This window comes from Typopeltis vanoorti, chromosome 10 (assembly GCF_054136105.1).
Source record: "Typopeltis vanoorti isolate ZY-2024b chromosome 10, IOZ_Tvanoo_1.0, whole genome shotgun sequence".
NCBI lineage: Eukaryota > Metazoa > Arthropoda > Arachnida > Uropygi > Thelyphonidae > Typopeltis > Typopeltis vanoorti.
The window spans coordinates 84,598,098-84,618,063 of record NC_143558.1 but is presented as its reverse complement, the minus strand read 5'-3'; the positions used below and the strand labels follow the sequence as shown (position 1 = coordinate 84,618,063).

General features: G+C 35.6%; 1 protein-coding gene across 1 annotated transcript in view; it reads right to left on the bottom strand.

Annotated features, from left to right (window-relative positions):
- scat (VPS54 subunit of GARP complex scat) overlaps positions 1–19,966 on the bottom strand; it is a 393,993-nt gene that overhangs the window by 20,481 nt on the left and 353,546 nt on the right. Inside the window, exons 21-23 of the mRNA XM_090398663.1 lie at positions 16,379–16,500; positions 380–460; positions 24–226 (exon numbers count right to left, since the gene is read on the bottom strand). Coding sequence (XP_090254789.1) covers positions 24–226; positions 380–460; positions 16,379–16,500 — 406 coding nt within the window. The remainder of the gene's footprint in view (positions 1–23; positions 227–379; positions 461–16,378; positions 16,501–19,966) is intronic.

The window sequence follows — 19,966 nt, the reverse complement described above, 5'->3', positions numbered from 1 at the left end:
CAAGATAAAACAATTAAACTTACCCATGTTGTGGTCCACCATCATTATTCACTTGGAGCCGTATGAGGTGTTGTCTTAGTTTATTTTTGAATACTATATGCATTTTTTGAAAGAGTTCATCTAATTGATTTGGTGGCAACAAGTCTGATATCAGGTCATATAACTTTCCCAGCTGCTTTGATATGGCTCGAAAACAAGGTGAAGGAACTGGCGCTTTAACTTCCCACTGTTGAATTAATACGATTTATATAAATGAAACACATTTAGTAACCATGTTGTATTTGGAATCATACAAAGATGGTATTCTAATCTAAAGGAACATTAAACATTTTATTCAAAATTAAAAAAATTTTCTCATTAAAGCCTTTAAAAGACTTACCTTGCAAAGCTGACTTTCAAACATATCACTGATAATTGCAACAAGCTTTTCAGATATTTCCTGAATATGTTTGGTGTAATCCTATTATTTAAAAAAAAAAAAAGCGTATATATAATTTTGAACATGCTTTTATTTTTACAACTACTAAAATTTTTGTTGCAGAATAAAAGGGAGAGAGGGTGCTAAAAATAAGTGCTCTGAACTTATTAGAAGAGTGCATTCTAAAGCAACATACTTGCAAAGACCATGTGGGAAAATACAAATACATTTTAAATCAACATAACACAACTCCATATAACAAGAGCTGCCACATGCAAGCCAAACATTGCTTTACAAAATGTTGAGGTTCAGCTTATATTTTTCAATTTTTGAACCACATTCTTAGCTATTCCAAACATTTAGTATGCTGTGCGTTATCAATTTTTAATAATGTTAAATATTTTTTGGATCAATTTCATTATTTCTGGACATTTTTCAATTTTTCAATGCAAAATATGACACAGCCATATGTGAAACTTCCTAATGGACAAATTAAATATGAAATAAACTATTGTGTTGCTCCAGAGCCTCTCATTAATAGCACTCATAACATTAAGTAAATTACAGTATATTTATCATCAATTGTTTATTCTGTTTTACTCTTTGAATTTGTTCATCCATCACTGCCAAATTACTGTTCAGTAGCCATTCTCTGCAAAGAGATATATTTCTCTGTTCTTTTTGAATATAATGAGCTTTCACTGATAAATCATATGTAATCAAAAGCAGTTATACATGATACATTATGCACATTATAACTCTTATTTCTCACTTTTGTCCATTCTATATGGCATGCTGCTCCAGATTTCAATAATACATCTTAAGTATCATATTCTTGCAGTTATTAAACTTACCTGAATGATATTCTTTTTCAAGCTCATTAGAAGTTTTCAATGAGATAAATATACAAGGGTGGTCGAGACTGAAAATTTCTCAGCCTCGACCATAGATGGCAATACTATCGGCATGATTTTTTTTCCTTTCTAAGTTGGTACGTCTGTCATAAGCATCCATGTGAAATTGCAAGTCATTCTATGAAGTAGTTTGTTTTATACAGCTGACTGAAGCAAAAGTGTTGCCTGCATTCCTTGAAATGGATAAAATTGAGTATTGTGTAGTTATAAAATTCTTTGTAAAAGAAGGTTTAACACCAAAAGAAATTCATTCAAAGTTCATAAAAGTTTACAGGCACTCTTCTCATTCGTTTTTGACAATGAAGAAATGGGCTGCTGAATTTAAACAGTGCCGTACTAGCCTTGAAGATGATCCTCGTGAAGGACGTCCAAAAAGTGTAACACCACCAGAAATAATTGATCAAGTGCACGATATGGTATTGGATGACCAGCAAGTTAGAGTGCATGAAACTGCTGAGACTATAGGCATTTCAAAAGAACATGTAGGATATATTTTGAATAAAGACTGCAAATGAAAAAACTTTGCGCAAGATGGATGCCACACTTGCTCAGAGCAGATCAAAAACACACGCATGAAAATCTCTGAACAGTGCTTGAAGCGTTTTAACAAGAATAAAACTGATTTTGTGCATTGATCTATTACTATGGATGAGACTTGGATTCACCAGAATCCAGATAGCAGTCAAAACAGTGGATAGAAGCCAGTTGTTCAGCGCCAAAGAAGACAAAGTTGGTTCCATCAGCAGGAAAGGTCAAGCATCGGTGTTTTGGGATGCTAAAGACATTTTGTTTATTAATTATCTTGAAAAGGGTAAAACAATAACTGGGGAATATTATTCTGATCTTTTAACCAGAGTAGACGAAAAAATTCGTGAGAAAAGATCCAGTGTGCAGAAGGAAAAAAAACCATCTTTCATCAGGACAATGCACTTGCCCACAAAGGTGTTTTTGGTAATGGGAAAATTAAGGGATCTGCACTATGAATTGTTGTAACATTCACCCTATTCCCCAGATTTGGCTCCCTCTGACTTTCATCTCTTCCCAAAACTAAGAGAAACTCTTCCTCACTGGTCAGCATTTTTCTTCAAATCAAGAGGTGATTGCAGCTGTAGATCTTACAGAGAACCACTACAGGGACAGGATAATGGCGCTGGAGCATCGCTCGAATAAATCTATTAGTCTAAAGGGAGATTATGTTGAAAAATAAAAATAATTTTGTTTTTTCATTGTTAGTCCGAGAAGTTTTCAGACTACCCTCCTACTGTTTAATTTCCTTACCATAAACTGTATTATAAACAGTAATATTAAATAAATTTAGATATCACACTTTCTGCCATAATTTTCTATCTTTGTAAATGTCAAATTAATTATAAAGAGCATAAAACCATATCTTTTGATTGCTATAAACTCTCATTATAATATACTTTGTTTTTTCATTTTGCATAAAGTGAGCTATAATTCTGTTGCTACTTTGAACAACATTCTAAAAGAGTTTCCATATTATTGTCTACTTAAAACTGCATAAGCTTTCACTACATTTCAAATTTATTACTGCAATATCACTTATATTTTAGCTATATACTTTTTATTGATAGCACTTGGCTGTGTGTCCATGGACACCTAGCTATTATGTTTGTATGTTTTTATTTATTTTTAAATGGTCTGGAAACCCCACTCTAGAGACTAAACATGGAACTTTTTCAAGCCACTTCAAACCTCCAATAAGTGGGGCCATACTGGGTGATAAAATTATCTCCCATCTAAAAGTTAGTTTTAGATGGGCGACCGGTTTCGACCTTTTCTGAGGCCTCAAAAAAGGTCGAAACCGGTCTGGGTAGTGACCCCCCCCATAATGTATAACATCATACATGTCTGCTAGGAAATGTGTTTTACATTATGGGAAATACTAAGGATAGTGATCGGAGCTTACTCCGCCTTTACTACGAGTTGCCCCTGTCATGAAAGGTTTGCTTACGCTTGGATCGTTTATAATTTCTATATATTCAGCACGAAACTCTTGTAGTTTCTCTATTCAGCTTTGAAATTTGATATTGAATCCACTTAATTTGAATAATTGTGCTTCACTGAAGTGAAGCCTTTTGGCTCTCTTATTTCAGGAAACCTTAAAATATAACAAAAAACAGCACTCAAAAAAAAATAATAATAATGCTTTGAGATTGTCTTAATTACATTGGTACAGACTGAAGGTAGTTTATGCTGAACTTTGGTTATGTATCTACTGATGTGTCAGTTCTCATAAAAAATAGAGCCACTTTTAACTTTAAATAAGAGAAAATTCATTCTCTTGCTAACTTTAGAGTGCTATATTATATTACTTATTCAACAAGATTTAAGGATAGGCACTTAATTTTATATCTGTAGGCAGTGATGTAACTATTTTTTTTTCGGTCTGTTTTCTGCAGCAGCAAGTTTTCAGTGGGTTCCTTGATAGTCTAAAATGGGCTCCCTCCTTCTATCTGAAAGCTTTCAATATGACTTGATTAGCTCTTTGAATTTATTGGATTTGACCACTGTTTATGAAGAAGGGAGGGGGGGGGGGGGCTTCCTCCAGTAGCTGATATTAAAAGAATGAATTTTATTGAGATTTGTTGCTTTCAGGAACATTTTTGGAGCGAGTATAGTTTACAAGTGTGAGTGAAATAAACTAAATATATAGTTTATATGTAAGTATATATGTTTATATCTATTTTTTATGAGAACTGAAACATCAGCAGCGTGTGTGTGTGTGTTAAAGATACCAAGCTATTTTATTATACCCAACGTAAAATACTTTCTACATATATATATATACACACACACACACACACCATCTAACAGTAGTTGTTCACAGGACAGACAGCCTATGTGGTGTATGTACACAGTCATGAGTGCCAAAAGGCAAACAGAACCCAAATTGATTTACCATATTTATTCAAATATAACTCGCACTTTTCTCCCCAAAATTAAAGTTAAAAAATTGTGGTGCGAGATATTTGCAGGGATTTTCGGAAACAATTAAAATGATATTTATATTTAAATTATATATAATTATCAACTTTATTTACGCGATCGTCTGCTCACCTTCATCACGAGATATATTTGAATCATTAGTGACAATGCTTCTGTAATTAAATAAAAACAAACAGTTTCATTATTGCTTGTGCTTTTATCATTTTGGAAATCATAGGATCACCATGATTTAAAAAAAAAAAAAAAAATTGAAGATGGGTATGATTTACCAAGACTCTCCTATTTGCTGTTGCTACTTCCGGTCTTGAGAACGTTTTTCTACTGGCTTGACTGGTTGCTTCCATCTCTATTCATATCATTATTTTGTATTAACAAAAGATTACACAGCTCAATGACAAAGGCAAGCCAATAATTGTTGAGTCGAAATGCTAATTCTCTTCACTCGAATTCCAAAATATTTGAAACTGCAATAACAACATTCACTATCTGTTTCTTAAAGTTTTAAATATACAAAACTTTTTAATTTTTTTTTTGTAAAAGCAGGATTGTGAGATATGCGCAAGTGTGAGTTATATATATATATTCGAGTAAATACAGTAGATATGATGATAAAAATAATTATCAGATACTTATTTTAACAAAAATTCGGCATCAGGTATATAATGTATATTGCCACATATTTAGAATATTTCAAAGTTGATTTTTGGGCTGTGTCTGGAATTAAAAATGTTTTACAATAAAACCCAAACTATCTACACAGTGACTGCCATACCTCTCCTTCGACTCACTGACAGAGAAAGCACTCACAAGAGACCTTGGCAACCTATTCCACTCATTCTCAAAGTGAAAAATCTAGTCCTCATGCTGTTGGTAATTAAACTCTTGCTTGATTTACAGGGATAACCTCTTATTCTATTCTCTTTAGTCAAGTGCTGAAATATTTCCTCTGCATCAAGGCCTTATGAAGAGAAATGATAACTTCCTTATCTCTGCTTGTATGGTCTTCAATAACCAATTAATCCTATGAGCTACCTTGGCCACGTTAGCAATATGTCCTCTGAGCTTCAACTATTTACTAACATCCCAGAATCAACATCCTAAATTTTTTGGAACATGGTTCCAAAAAATTTAGGATGTGGATGATTTGATTATTAGGATGTGGTATGACCATTTTGACATTTAAACTGGCATGCATTATCTTTTGACTGTATTGCTGGTCTATTTAAAATCATTGCCTTGATCTCAATTTTGCATCATCAACAAACAACTGAGTTGATGTGCAACTTAATTTATATACAAATTAAACAGTAGTGATCCAAACACAGGGACTTATGGCATGCTGCTATCTTCTAGATGTCACTCCTCCATATACTACTCTCTGGTATTTGTCTATCAGCTGCCCTCTTCATTCGTTCTAATTTACATAACAGAATCCACATGCTATCCTGTTAAATGGCTTTGCAAAATTCAGCAGTACCATCATGTAGCTGTTCTTGCTTTTAAGGTTACACGGTGGTCAGCATTCATAGTGAAGAATTTATGGAGACAGAACACGTGTTAGAATAATTACTTTAATTAACATTAAGAGCAAGTAACAGTTGATGTTTCGACCTCTGGAGAGAAAAAAAAAATGGCGCTACATTAAACAATTTCTGAAGTCCTTTTGTATTGAGATTTTCTTCTGTCTAGGGTTGTTCTGGTTGCTATATGGGTTGAAGATGGGGTCCTCCACATTCTTGGAATAATTAATCCATTTTTGTTCAGATTTGGATGTTTCAGCATTTCACAAACTTCTTTGAATTTTCTTTTAACCAGGTTTTGGTGCAATGCAGGGACTTAGTGCCTTTCCAGTCAATTCTGTGGCATGTTTGAAGTGTGTTGCCTGATAGGCCTGTTTTACCATAGTGGAAGTATTTAATGTGCTGTTTGTGTTCATCTTTTCTGATTGGGATGGTGCATCCTGTTTTCCTCTGTAAGCTAGGTTACAGATGCATCATTGAATTTTGTAAATCCCTGGGTGGGCAAGGTATGGAAGAGCTAAGTAAATTTCTTAATTTTTCCAGGGGTTTGAAGGTTGTCTTAATGTTGCATTTACATAGTGTTCTATCTATCTTTTTTCTTAATGCAGGGTATGGCTATGGCATTCTTGTAATCTGTTTTGGTTTAATGGCGTTTTTTTATTGTAGCCATTTTTTACAAATGTTTGCTTAATAATTTCAAATTCTTGGTTCAGAGCTTATTCATTGGAACAAATTGTTAGGGCTCTGTGTTTGAGGGTGCTAATAACTCCTAGTTTTTGTGCTGGATGATGGTATGAATTTTTATGTATGTATTGGCCTGTATGTGTAGGTTGAAGGAGAGGCAGCCCGGGGGGAGGATGTGTGACGAGTGTGTCTAGAAAAGGAAGAGGGTTGTTGTTTTCGACTGCGATGGTGAATTGGATATGTCTGTGTTGTTTGTTCAAGGAACTTAGGAATGTATTTAATGTTTCATGGCCATGGGGCCAAATGGCAAAAACATCAACATACATGAACCAGACTTTGAGTTTTAGGCTGGCCAAATCTAGAGCTCTTTGCTCAAAGTCTTCCATATAAAAATTAGCTAGTGGGGAGGAAAGTGGTGAGCACATGGCCATAACTTCTTTTTTAGGTAAAAATTATTTTGCCACACAAAATACCAGGAGCGGAGTATGTGGGCAAACAGGGCCATGATATCGGGCAAAAATATGTTTTGTAAGAAAAGAATAGTATCATTGATCGGGACACTAGTGAAATAGGCAGTTACATCAAAGCTGACTAATAAATCTTCATCGTTGAGTGTATGTTTCTAATCTTGTTTATGAAGTGTTGTGTATTCTTTATGTAGGAGGAGGAAATGACCTACCAACTCCTTGAGTGCCTAGTTTCTTGGCTAGGTGATAATTAGGGCTGTCGATACCTTCAACTATTGGTCATAGTGGCGTGTTTGTTTTGTGTATTTATTTTTAGCAGGCCATAAATTCGGGCAGTGCAGTATTGGTTTTTTGGTTGTTTCCTCTGTGGCCATGTGATCACCGATTTGATTAATTCTGTTGTTTTCCTTTTCATGTGGTTTGTAATTCATCATTTGGTATGTGTTGTGGTCAGATACCAATTAGTTCATTCAATGAACCATTCAAAGAAATTCGATTAATTATTTCTTCTCTGTTTTACCTGCTTCATTACAAAAAAATGTTAGATGATCCTGAACGAAAATGAATCAGATGAAGAAACCTTCGGCCAACTCCTGCATGCCACCTTTTTTATTATTATTATTCTCTTCTGATATTTTGGTGTCCATGTTATTAGGAAATAACATGGGCTGCCTCTCCTTCAACCTACACATACAGGCCAATACATACCATCATCCAGCACAAAAACTAGGAGTTATTAGCACCCTCAAACACAGAGCCCTAACAATTTGTTCCAATGAATAAGCTCTGAACCAAGAATTTGAAATTATTAAGCAAACATTTGTAAAAAATGGCTACACTAAAAAAACGCCATTAAACCAAAACAGATTACAAGAATGCCATAGCCATACCCTGCATTAAGAAAAAAGATAGATAGAACACTATGTAAATGCAACATTAAGACAACCTTCAAACCCCTGGAAAAATTAAGAAATTTACTTAGCTCTTCCATACCTTGGCCAAACCTCAGCATCGATCGGACATGAGATGGAGAAGTTTACGAACACAGTGAAAACCGATATGCACCTGATGTACGCATAGCCGAGGGCAATGGTAGAGAGGCGCAAAGACTGTATGGTGAGCGATATCCTATGCACCGTGCGTCCGATCATAAAATGTCTGCACGACTGCACCGTCAGTCGGCATGATGCTGGATGAGCACGGACAGTCAGAACGCCAGCTGTGAGCGAGGACATCTTGTGTATGGTGACATATAACCCAGGTACAAGCATGCGATCCGGAGCCTGGGTATGCATCGGAACAGTGTCTGGCAAGTACTGCATGAAGAAGGGCTACATCCCTATCACTTGCAGCAAGTGCAGGCATTGACAGCTGTTGATTATCCCCTTGCACGTGGATTTCGCCTAGTGGTTCCTGCAGCAAAGTGTTGTACAGTCCGATTTCCATTCTTATGTGCTCTTTACGGATGAATCAACTTTCTCACGTGAAGGCATACTCAATGTCCATAATGCGCATTTGTGGGCAGCCCAGAACCCCCCATGGTATACATCCATAGTTGAACCAGCAACGGTTCTCCGTCAATGCCTGGGCGGGGATTGTGCATGACTACTTAATTGGACCTTACCTACTGCTGGGCCACCTTGATGGGCGAACGTACCATATTTTTCTGCAACAGGTTTTGCCAGAATTGCTTCAGGATGTTCAAGTCACCATCTGCTCCCTTATGTGGTTTCAGCATGGGCGTGCGTCAGCATCTTAATGCCGCATTTGGGAACCGATGAATTGGGCACAGTGGTCCCATCCCGTGGCCCCCCAGATCGTCCAATCTTTCTTGTCTCGATTTCTTTCTGTGGGGACATTTGAAGAGTGTCATGTATAAGACGCCCATGCACTTCGCGGAGGATCTGGTAGCCTGACTGTCCGTCGCATCCGGCGATGTGCGCGACAAGCCCGGTGTTTACGAGCAGGTACGCCAATCACTACTATGCCATTGTGCCGCATGTATCAACGTTGGTGGGCGGACGTTTGAGCATTTGTTGTAATGATCTCCAATAAATGTCACTCTGGAAACTTGTGCCTGTCTTTCATTTCTGACTCCTCACTGCATTTGCAGCTGCATATTCTATGACGAATATTGGTGGATTCGGTGTGTACTACCATCCCCCCACATTTGGGCCATGAATTCAGGGACACCTTGTGTGTGTGTGTGTATATATATATATATATATATATAGTATGACTTTCTCCAAGTAAACTTCAAATCCAATAAACAGCTTTGCTGATCACAGTACAATGCTCCAATTTCTCATTTTGCAAACCCTGCACTACATAAATCACCATAACGTCTAGAATATCAATTTTTATAACCATAAATTCTAATCTCCAAACCATTCTTTAATGTATTCTGATAACCTTCTTAATTTCAATACTAATAAAACTCAATGCTCTTGTTTCGTGCAAAAAAATAACCTTTTTTCCCAGTGTTACTTTTGACCCTTATAAAGTTTCTTCACATTTGAGATGAGATTCTAACCAAAGAGCATTGTCTAATACCAACTGAGCTACAAAGGTTCTCTTAATAGAGAATAGCTCACAGAAGTGAGAAGGAATTACTTTGGATTTATCAAATGAAAGATGGCAGTTTCAATTCCTCATCATTTGTTGATTATCCAGATTTTTTAATCAACCAATGATTTTAACCAAGTTTAATACTACAATGAGGTGACTAAAGCCATATACTATCAACTATGCATGTCAGCCAGTTTGTACGTTCTGAAGGCGGAAGGATCCCAGAAGTAAACTCTGCTCTCCCCCATATGAGAACCTGTTAACACATTCAGTTCTAAAGCCATTATAAATGTTCCTCACATCTTACCTGGGATTTTGACCAACTCCAACCAAAGACCACAATCGATTCTTTTGACTATGTGAAGTACTTATTAAACAGGCAAAGAATCAAATATGACTTTGATCTTCATTTGATACAAAGTTATTGAATTTTCATGTAACATCCTGATTTCTATGGGCATCAAAAAGTTATTCCTAGTGACTATTTTGTTGGCCTATACATTTCTACCACAAAATGAAGAGAATAAGATTATTTTTAATCCAAATGTAGACAATGTTTCATATACACATTAAAGTAAGTTTTCTCCCATTTTAAAATAGTGACTAATTAATACCTCCAGGATTACAAAAAGTGTATGACAAAATGTCATGCATTGCCATGTTTTCATTTTATCAATACTCTGACCTGGTTGGCTAAGTAGCTAGCAAATCTGCTTTCCAACCAACAGGCTGTGGGTTTCAATCCCACTCTAGGCATCTGTGATTGTCTGTAGGCAGAAGATGAATTTCATCATTTCATGACCTGATGCATAGACAAACCACCCTACTCATCTGAAAGATTTGACAGTGAGTGGAGATCTATGTAAATAAATATATATGTCTGCACGGTTAGCAGAGTGGCTATGTGCTTCACAACCATATGCCTGAGAAAGGAGTGTACTGGGTTCGATTCCATCGTCGATATGAGGAGCTTAAGGATCTTTCTCAGATAGCCAAGTTAGCTGGGCGTGGACTGCAGGGTTTTTCTCTCCAGTTTATCTGGGGTGTTTCCTTCCACAAGCAGGCAAACTGGCCCCGTGAACACATGCAACTACAGACATAGGGCTAACCACCTTATCCTTGGACGGATATGGCTTAGAAGGGCTAAAGATACCTCCGTAAGAGGCCACTAGGCCTAATACCTGAATGGAAGAAGAAGTATATATATATATATATATATATGTATGTGTGTGTGTGTGTTAAAGATACCAAGCTATTTTAAACCTGGTTTTAATCCATTTCCCAAGTAAGTAAACAGACAAGTAAGTCAAGTTTGTGCCTGCAAGTAGTGCAAGTATATTATAGCCAAGGTAAAAACTTTCTACATCTATCTCTCATTCTGAGATTTTTATTTAATAAGGTCAAAGCACCTTATGGTAACTTGTTTTGGTAAAATACTTATAAGCTCTGTATTACTTAAACCTTGGTATTTCTAAGCCGCCTGGCTCCCAGGCTTAGAAATACCTCAATAAAGATCGAAACCGGTCTGGGTAGTGCCCCCCCCCCCTGCCTTTAATGCATAGCATCATACATCTCCTCAAGGAGATGTGCTGTGCATTAAGGGTAAATATTAAGAATAGTGATCAGAGCTTATTCCACCTTTACCACGAGTTGCCAAAGACTTGCACTAAGTACAGGTCACCCAGACTTGCACTATTTGCAGGTGCAAACTTGACTTACTTGTCTGTTTGCTTACTTGGGAAATGGATTAAAACCAGGTTTAAAATAGCTTGGTATCTTTAACGTATATTATACCCAAGGTAAAAAACTTTCTACAACACACACATATAAAAATAGAAAAAAAATCTTTAAACTATTCACTGTACTAAAGTACTACAGGCTAACAAACTTTCACAAGTGGGTGTCACAAATAAAAATTTAGCCACCTGGTTGGCCAAGTGGTTAGCATATCTGCTCTCCAGCCAAAAGGCTACAGGTTTGAATCCTGCCGTGGGCATGGATGTTTGTGATTGTCTGTGAAAATAGTGGAGGGGTGGTCAGGGGTAGATGATGAAGGTAGTTGCAGTTAGTGGAGTGGTGGAGACAGAGAGTTGTAGAACAGATGCAATGGAAACTTGAAAACATCATAAAAACGATCTGGTTTATTAGACAGTTTGTTGTGCACAAAAGTAAATATTGCATACTATTGAATAATTTCAGATGGATTACTCCAAGGGTGATAAATGGAAAATATTATCAGATGTACTGACACACATGATAGTTTATGATATCTTGCCATTCCATCTTTTTCTGCTTCCATTGACATTAATAAAGGATTGATCGTGAGAGGTTTTAGTGATTTAACCAAATCGCCAGTAACAGCTCAAAACATAGATTACTGCAGTCATATTCAAAAAATGGTAGTAAATGAAATAGCTCAACTTAAGTCTTAAGGTAACAGATTTAGTTGTAATAGTGAACATCAGTATGAAACAGATGATATTTAAATATAAACATTTTACTCTGTTTTTATGGAATATTTGACTAATAGTGTATGATAGTAGAGAAAAAACCAGATGAATACAGTTTCTGTCTTTCAAAAGATAGAATTTGAGTAACAACTGATGATTCATTATTAGTTTACGATATCTGGTAAACTAATGATGCCAAACAGCAGTTGATCCATAGTATACACAGCAGTAACAGACATACTTTATACATCTAAATTTAACAATTTTGAACAGGAAAATGATGATAATGGGGTTGTGGAGCTACAGAAAATAGTCTTACAGGTACTGTTCCTCATGATCTGAATCACATTTTTTTTTTTTTTTTAATCTTCGCTTGTGACAAAAATAAGAGTAGTTAAAATATTTAGAAGATCACTGAAATACCACTATTCTGGTTTCATAAATTAAAAATACTGAAATGTCAATATTTAGAGACTGGTATTTTGAGCCCTAGTCAGAATGTTATCATACCACCTCAGAAATAACACACTTGATAACTGTATCTAATGAACTAGAGCCAAATACTTTTGTTTATTTTTCCTACAAAGATTAGGCTAGGGCCAATGGTTGGCTAAATTAGTAATGTAATGCTGTATTACTAATTACCACTCATCTTTTAGTTTAATGGAAGAAACAAACACCTGAATGTAATAATTAAGTTACATGTAATTATTAAATCCACATTTCATCTTGATCACCAAGAGCTCTTTAGCATGAAGAGAAGAATATACATGTACCTACAGAAGGAAGATAAACACAGGGTACTTATTGGATTACATTATTTATAACTCAGTCTGTTGTTTACTATCCATCTATGTGCTTGTGTGCACATACACGCTCTTAACTTTATGTTGATAAAGCATTGGTTTACTAACTGAATAAAGCTATATTAGTGCTAGTATCTGTTTAGAGAATTCATAGCTCAGTAACTTTCAACAAAGTCCTTTAACTGGACAGACCTCGATTCATGAGGTCTGTCATCAGCCATTCCACTTGAGGATACAGCAGTAAAACAGTTCCACAGGCCAACAGCTGGTTAGTGCACAGGAATGAACCAATTAGTAAATAATCTAGAGGCTTACAGATAAGATAGCGTGAAATTCTCCAGCCACTTATTCTACCAGTTCATGACTGGAGGGAGAACTGTCGAGGTCACATATGGACTATGCTCCTCTGTGCAAGCAGCATGTTTGTGAGTTTGTCACCTCTCACTGTATGCACCATTTCCTTTTTATCTTTTCCCACTTATAATGGATCACAACCCAAAGAAGTATGACTTACTATTCATAAAAATTATTTAAAAAACAGAAATGAAACAGAAACCCACCAATTTTTTTTTTTTTTTGGTAAAAATTAATAAGTATCCACATCTATGGCCTCTTCCAACACCTGCAGTCATATAAACCAGAATTGCTATTCTTATTAAAACCTCAACCTGCCCAAACTACATGTAACAGTTCTTTCCACTACAAGGGCAACAATTATGCATTCATTACAACTGACATACTGTGCCAGAGATCTGCTTTGGCTCAAAATTTCTCTACAAATGCAACCTGCCCTTTTCATATTCTGTCTATATCACTCTCCAAACTCCATTTACCACCTGACCTCTCTTTCTACAGTCAAAATACCTTAATACTGAGGTCATCCTTCTTGGAGACATCAATGTCCACAACTCAGACTGGCTTCCCTTATCCAGTTAACACTTATCAAGCAAGCAGGATGCTGAAGTGTTGGCCATTAGCAATGACCTATCACATATCAATCTCCTTACCAGAATACCTGACAACAACTATGATCTCTTCCTAATAATCTCCCCTTCTGAGTGTACTATGGATGTCATTTCTCCTTTTGGTAACTCAGATCACACTCTCATACATGTATTTTTTTACCACAAGCCAACTTCCCATGACTTCTATTTCTCCTTCAGTTTACTTGACCCAACACCTGCTCAGACCAAATAATAGAAATCATCCTCACGTGATTGAAGGGCTTCACCCTTATCTCACTGTAAATTCACAGCAACAATCCAAGCCTTAGTTCTCAAAGAAATATGTCAATGCAGTAAAAGAAAAAAAAACTTCTGCATACCACAAATGGCTCAAGATCAAAATTCTAGATGCTACTTCACCTATATTGCAGCTCACAACAGCTGTAAAAAGGATCATCAAATCACACTTTGAAAGGGCCAAATGCTGCAGACTTGCCAAGGCCTTTGGGTGCAACTGTTGCCCACCAAAATTTCCACCACATTCATATCCAGATAGTACTGTAGTCACCTCATCTAAAGACAAGGCCAACTTACTGGTATCACTATGTTAAAGATACCAAGCAATTTTAAACCTGGTTTTACTCCATTTTTCCCAAGTAAGCAAACAGACAAAAATGTCAAGTTTGCGCCTGCAAATGATGCAAGACTAGCTGATCCTACAGGTAGTGCAAGACCAAGGCAACTCGTGGTAGAGGTGGAACAAGCTCCGATCACTAATCTTAATATTTACCCTTAATGCCAAAACACATCTCCAAGAAGGGGATGTATGATGTTTTGTATTAAAGGCAAGAGGCCACTACCCAGACCGGTTTCGACCTTTATTGAGGTCTCATCAGTGGGAGCTAGGCTAGTAATATAGATTTAGTAATACAGAGCTTGTATTTTACCAAACCAAGTTACCATAAGGTGTTTTAACCTTATTAAATAAAAATCTCAGGAGGAGATATAAATGTAGAAAGTATTTTTACCTTGAGTATAATTATATTAAAGATACCAAGCAATTTTAAACCTGGTTTTACTCCATTTTTCCCAAGTAAGCAAACAGACAAAAATGTCAAGTTTGCACCTGTAAATGATGCAAGACTAGCTGATCCTACAGGTAGTGCAAGACAAACTTGACATTTTTGTCTGTTTGCTTACTTGGGAAAAATGGAGTAAAACCAGGTTTAAAATTGCTTGGTATCTTTAACATAATTATACCCAAGGTAAAAATACTTTTTACTGGTATCACTTTCTCTTCCAATTCCTGCATTGATGACCTGTGTAAAGTCCCCTCCATTCACCAAAAACTGGTTTCTCCCTGTCATCCACAGCCTTCTGCCAGAAAGAAATCCAAAGAATCCTTAATAACCTAAACACAGGGATCTAGTACTGATGGTATATTCCACCTATTGTGTTAAAGACTTCTGCCGAAGAACTAACATCTGTCCTATATCTAAGGCAATTAATTAATAAAGGATACTAAGGCAATTAATGTGAAGCCACTATCCTCTAAAAACTTGGATAGAGGATTAAACAATATAATTTTTCGGCATCTTTAATTTAGAAATGCTATATATAAAGAGAGAAATTAGGAGAGCAATATTCCTGGATAAAATTCAAAGACAAAAAAAGACCACAGTATCTTATTGGCATGCTGATAGCAATAGGATACAGTGGTTGTTCATAATTCAATTAGAGTTAATTGCTTTAGACAGTTGTAAATAGGATAACAATTCTTCATTATGCAGTAGCCAAACTATAAATGGGGCTTTCACAAAAAAAACAGTGGGAGAATTTCTACAAGAAGGTATATTTACCAATTTCTGAATCATATAGTCTAAGAAAATCAAGTTTGAAATTTCTAACAACTATTTATCTATTCTTGAAACCGTTTTTGTTGAAATTTAATTCAGAGAAGGATCCATCTTCATCATTTACTTCTATGAATGAAAAAGCTTGATCATAAATGAAAATTCTCCACTATGAAATTAATATTTAATTATTATTATTTGCAAGTAATTTCTGTAACTGCATGCTGTATAATGGATTTAATAGAAAAAAACCAATTATTGAAAGTAATTGGTTTTTTCTAATGTTTTAATTCAGTAGCTGCATGAAACCTAAACCTTTTTTGGCAGAATACTACTTGTAATAAATTACTTAAAATAGTTGTTATAATCCCCTCAGGAAAATAAAACCAATGCTATATTTATCTAGTCAATAACATAATTAGATGTAAAACATGAAATATTTCACTGCAATTATCAAAATAATTACTCCAGGATTTTGGTCAGCGTATGGGAGGGAGATAAATCATTTTTATTCAAGAGCGCTTAAAGATTTAATATTATTTATATTACTGCAAATGACAATATAAACAATCAGTTAATAAAGTTCTTATTGCCAGATGGTAGTCTGATATTATATGCACTTTGTTTCTATTAAACATTCATTATTTCCTGCATAATTTCAACCATAATGCACAAAGTTGAATACTATATAATTGCACAGTTAATTAAACTATAAACTGATAAACAGTATGACTCATTCACAGAAGTTATATAATTACCAGTTTGCACTTTGGTTTGGTCTTACCTGAAGTATCTGATCAAAATGTTTGGTCATAAACTGTTGCTTTAATGGTAACATTACTTCAAAATGATGTTTTATCTTAGGAATAAAAAACACCATTAGCTGAAGACATCTCGATGCCAGTGCTAAATTAAAAAAAAATATACATATATATGTGACAGTCAGAAAAACAATAAATTGCAAATGATATTTTAAAATATACAATATTTATTACATTACATTAAACAAATAGTAAAACAAGCAGCATATGAAGCCATGGGAACAAAACTGTGAAGAAAAAGGAAAGGACCCAGAAATAGAATCCTTAATAAGAAAAAAGAAATTTACATTAAATGGTTAAACAACAGAACCATAGGAAATGAAATAGAATATAAAAGAACCAGAGCAATAACAAGAAGAGAAACCAAGAAAATCAGAACACAAGACTGGGAAAAATTTGTATCAAGATTATTATTATTACTACCCAAGACCCCATGGAGTCAAAGACTCATCTAGGAAGTCCTTTTAAACACGCTCAAATTCTCTGCGGACACCACACTCTCAGGCGAGGCATTCCAATCATTCACAATTCTGCACGCAAAAATCCTGCTTCTCACTCCCTTGTTCACACCTTCTTTATACAGTTTCAAGGGATGACCTCTGGTTCTCCCCTGATCTCCTACTGTTTTCTGTAGAACCTCTCCAACATTGATCCCATAACAACCCCTAATTAACTTGTAGGTCTCTATCACATCTTCCTCCTATCCACAGACTCTGTAAATTGCATCGTCTCAATCCTTCCTCGTATTCAACATTCCAGAGGTCAGAAACTACCTTAGTCAGTTGCCTCTGGACCCTTTTCAACATCTTTTTGTCCTTTTGAAAACCAGGTGACCAAATCTGGGCACAGTAGTCCATGTGTGGCAAATAACAATGGATCAAGGCCTGATCCTTGAAGTACTATAATATCTTCTGTTGTTTAATTTATTGTAAACGCATATTATTTTTTCTTTAATCTATTTCTAATTCTTTATTCCTAATTCTTTAGCTTTACTCTAATGCGCTTTTTCTCTCTTATCCTTTCTCATTTACTCTACTACGTACTGTGATTATCCACCTTCCGTATTTACTAGTCGAATGATTATGAATACTGGAAATTTATTTGTCAGACTGTGCCACCAATGTATCATTTAATTGGCATAAGACTAAATAAAACTTCCAGTAGATTTCCCTCTCTCTCACAAGCGAAGTTTCTTTTATCAATGTTTACTTTAACTGTCGTGGTTTGTAACTGAACTGCATTTTTATTGCCTTAAATTATTTCCTGCTCACAACTCCAATTTATTTAAAAACAGTGCAGTTAAAAAAAAAAAAAATCAGGCAGCACTCTTTTAACAAAATTAAAACACATTTATTTACAAATTATACATGAATTAAACAATATGGAGATTGCTTTCTCTATCCATTTATAAAATCTTTAGCATAAATTAGAACCTTTTTACCTCAACACTAATTAACTTCTTTAACTCACAATCTTATTTACTCTCCGCTTACAAATTCAACTTATTTAACTTCTAGTTTACTTGCAAAGAGGTTAGCTAACTCTGTTAAGTTATTTTTACAATTTTTATATCAACTTCCAATATGCCAATCGATTCTCTTAATGACACTTCTTACTGCTATTAACCAAATTCTTAAGTCTTTCTATAACATACTATAAGAGGAATTGTACAAAAGTATGGAACTTACAAAGGTTCTGTATCGCACATTCAGTCAAAAGCCTTGCACAAAAAGTTCTAAGGCAATTCTTTCATCACAGATCTTGAGCTTCCTCAGGAATGTCTGGCTTCAGTAATATCTCATCAGGAAAATAGCAGGTTGTGAACTGTGGTACTCATTCAGCTTCGGCAAAAGGTTGTTCTCTCACGGCGAAAAGAAAAACTTCCAAGAGAAGCTGCCTCAGGTAATTTACATCGCCTTTTCTCCTCTGCTCTGCCTCGCCGAAAATGCCTGGATGACTGCTGTCTCCGATAGCTCGAACTTCCACCAACTCTCAACCGGGATCCCTCTCTCTGGCACCTGGAAGCCCTCCCTCTCTCTCTGTGGCCTGGACTGGAACCCCCCCCTTATGCTTGGCTCAGTCCTTTTTATTTTGTGATCTCGCAACCTTGCACTAAGGGTAGTAAATCCCAAATAATTCGGCATGACTCTTTTACCTTATTTTAAGTTTAATCCACTCTTTGTTCTTCTCCGTGCAATCTTTTGATCATATTTTGCTGGGCGCAGAAACTTGTCTCTAAAACTAGCGGACCTCTTTGATACTTTGCTTCTCCTTTCGGGGTCATGGAAACTTCTCTAAACCTAGTGGCACTCTTAGATACTATCTTTAAAGGTGTTAGCGCAGTAAGCAACTCCTATATACAAAACTAGTAAACAACTTTTCCTGCGCTCTTACACATAACTATATACATATACAAAGTCCCCTGGGAAAGCATTGCCTTTGTTTTTGACAGTAACAGTAAATAAGTAATTAAAACAGTAAATACATTCACTTCCCACAGGATTAACTACATTAATATTTTGCAAAACTAAGGGTTAACTACAGTTAACCCTTACATAGAAACAAACAAAGTTATTTACAGCTCTCATGGGACTTGACCTATGTAAAAAATCGATGTAAAGTGCTTTGATAATTTTAAGCTACGTCGAGTTTTTACAGTACACCACTGGTTACCTTAAATCATGCAGATGCATCTCTCATATACTACTTTTTGATATCTGTTAGCCAGCCACCCTCTTATGCAATCTAATAATTTATAATACAATCCCATATTCTACAATTTATGCACATCTATGTGCTGTATTCTATCAAAAGCCAAAAGTATCATAGTGTATATACTGTATTTTCCTCATCTAACTCAACAGTAACATTATTATAGAATGTGAAGAAGTTGATCAAAACCTTAGTAAATTCATGCTGTTCATTACAAAATATAGATTCTCTGTCAACCTATGTCTGTATGCAAGGCCTAACCAACTTTTCCAAAATTTTTATCACCACTTCAAAGATACTGATCAATTGACAGTTGCATACATCATTCTCTCATAACTCTTGTGCAATGGGATTATTATACATTCTTCCCACTCCTGTGGAATCTTCCCTGTTCTGAGACTCAAATTATATAGCCCATGGTCAAAGGAAAAGCCAATTCAGCTGAACACTCTTTTAACATCCATGCTGATATGCCATCAGTTCCTATGGCTGAATTCTTATTCAGTTTGTGCAACAGCTCTAGTACCTCCTTCTCTTCCTCGTACACCTAGTTTCTTCATCTAGTCAAAAAGTAGTAGCAGTGAGCAAAAAGATGTATACACTAGGTTCACAGTTTTCAGCAAAATAGATTGAACAATGTCTTTTGCATCTGTCCTCCCCTCAAAGCATCTGAATTCAGTAGAGTTATTCTTTCATATTCAGCTTTCTTTTAATTGCCATAACATTATTACTACAATCCATTATCCATGGATTCCATGCTATTCTGCATTACCAGAATAACGATAGAATTCTTTTGGGTTATCTGTAGCTTGCAGAGCAAGTTTCTTTTCATACTTAGC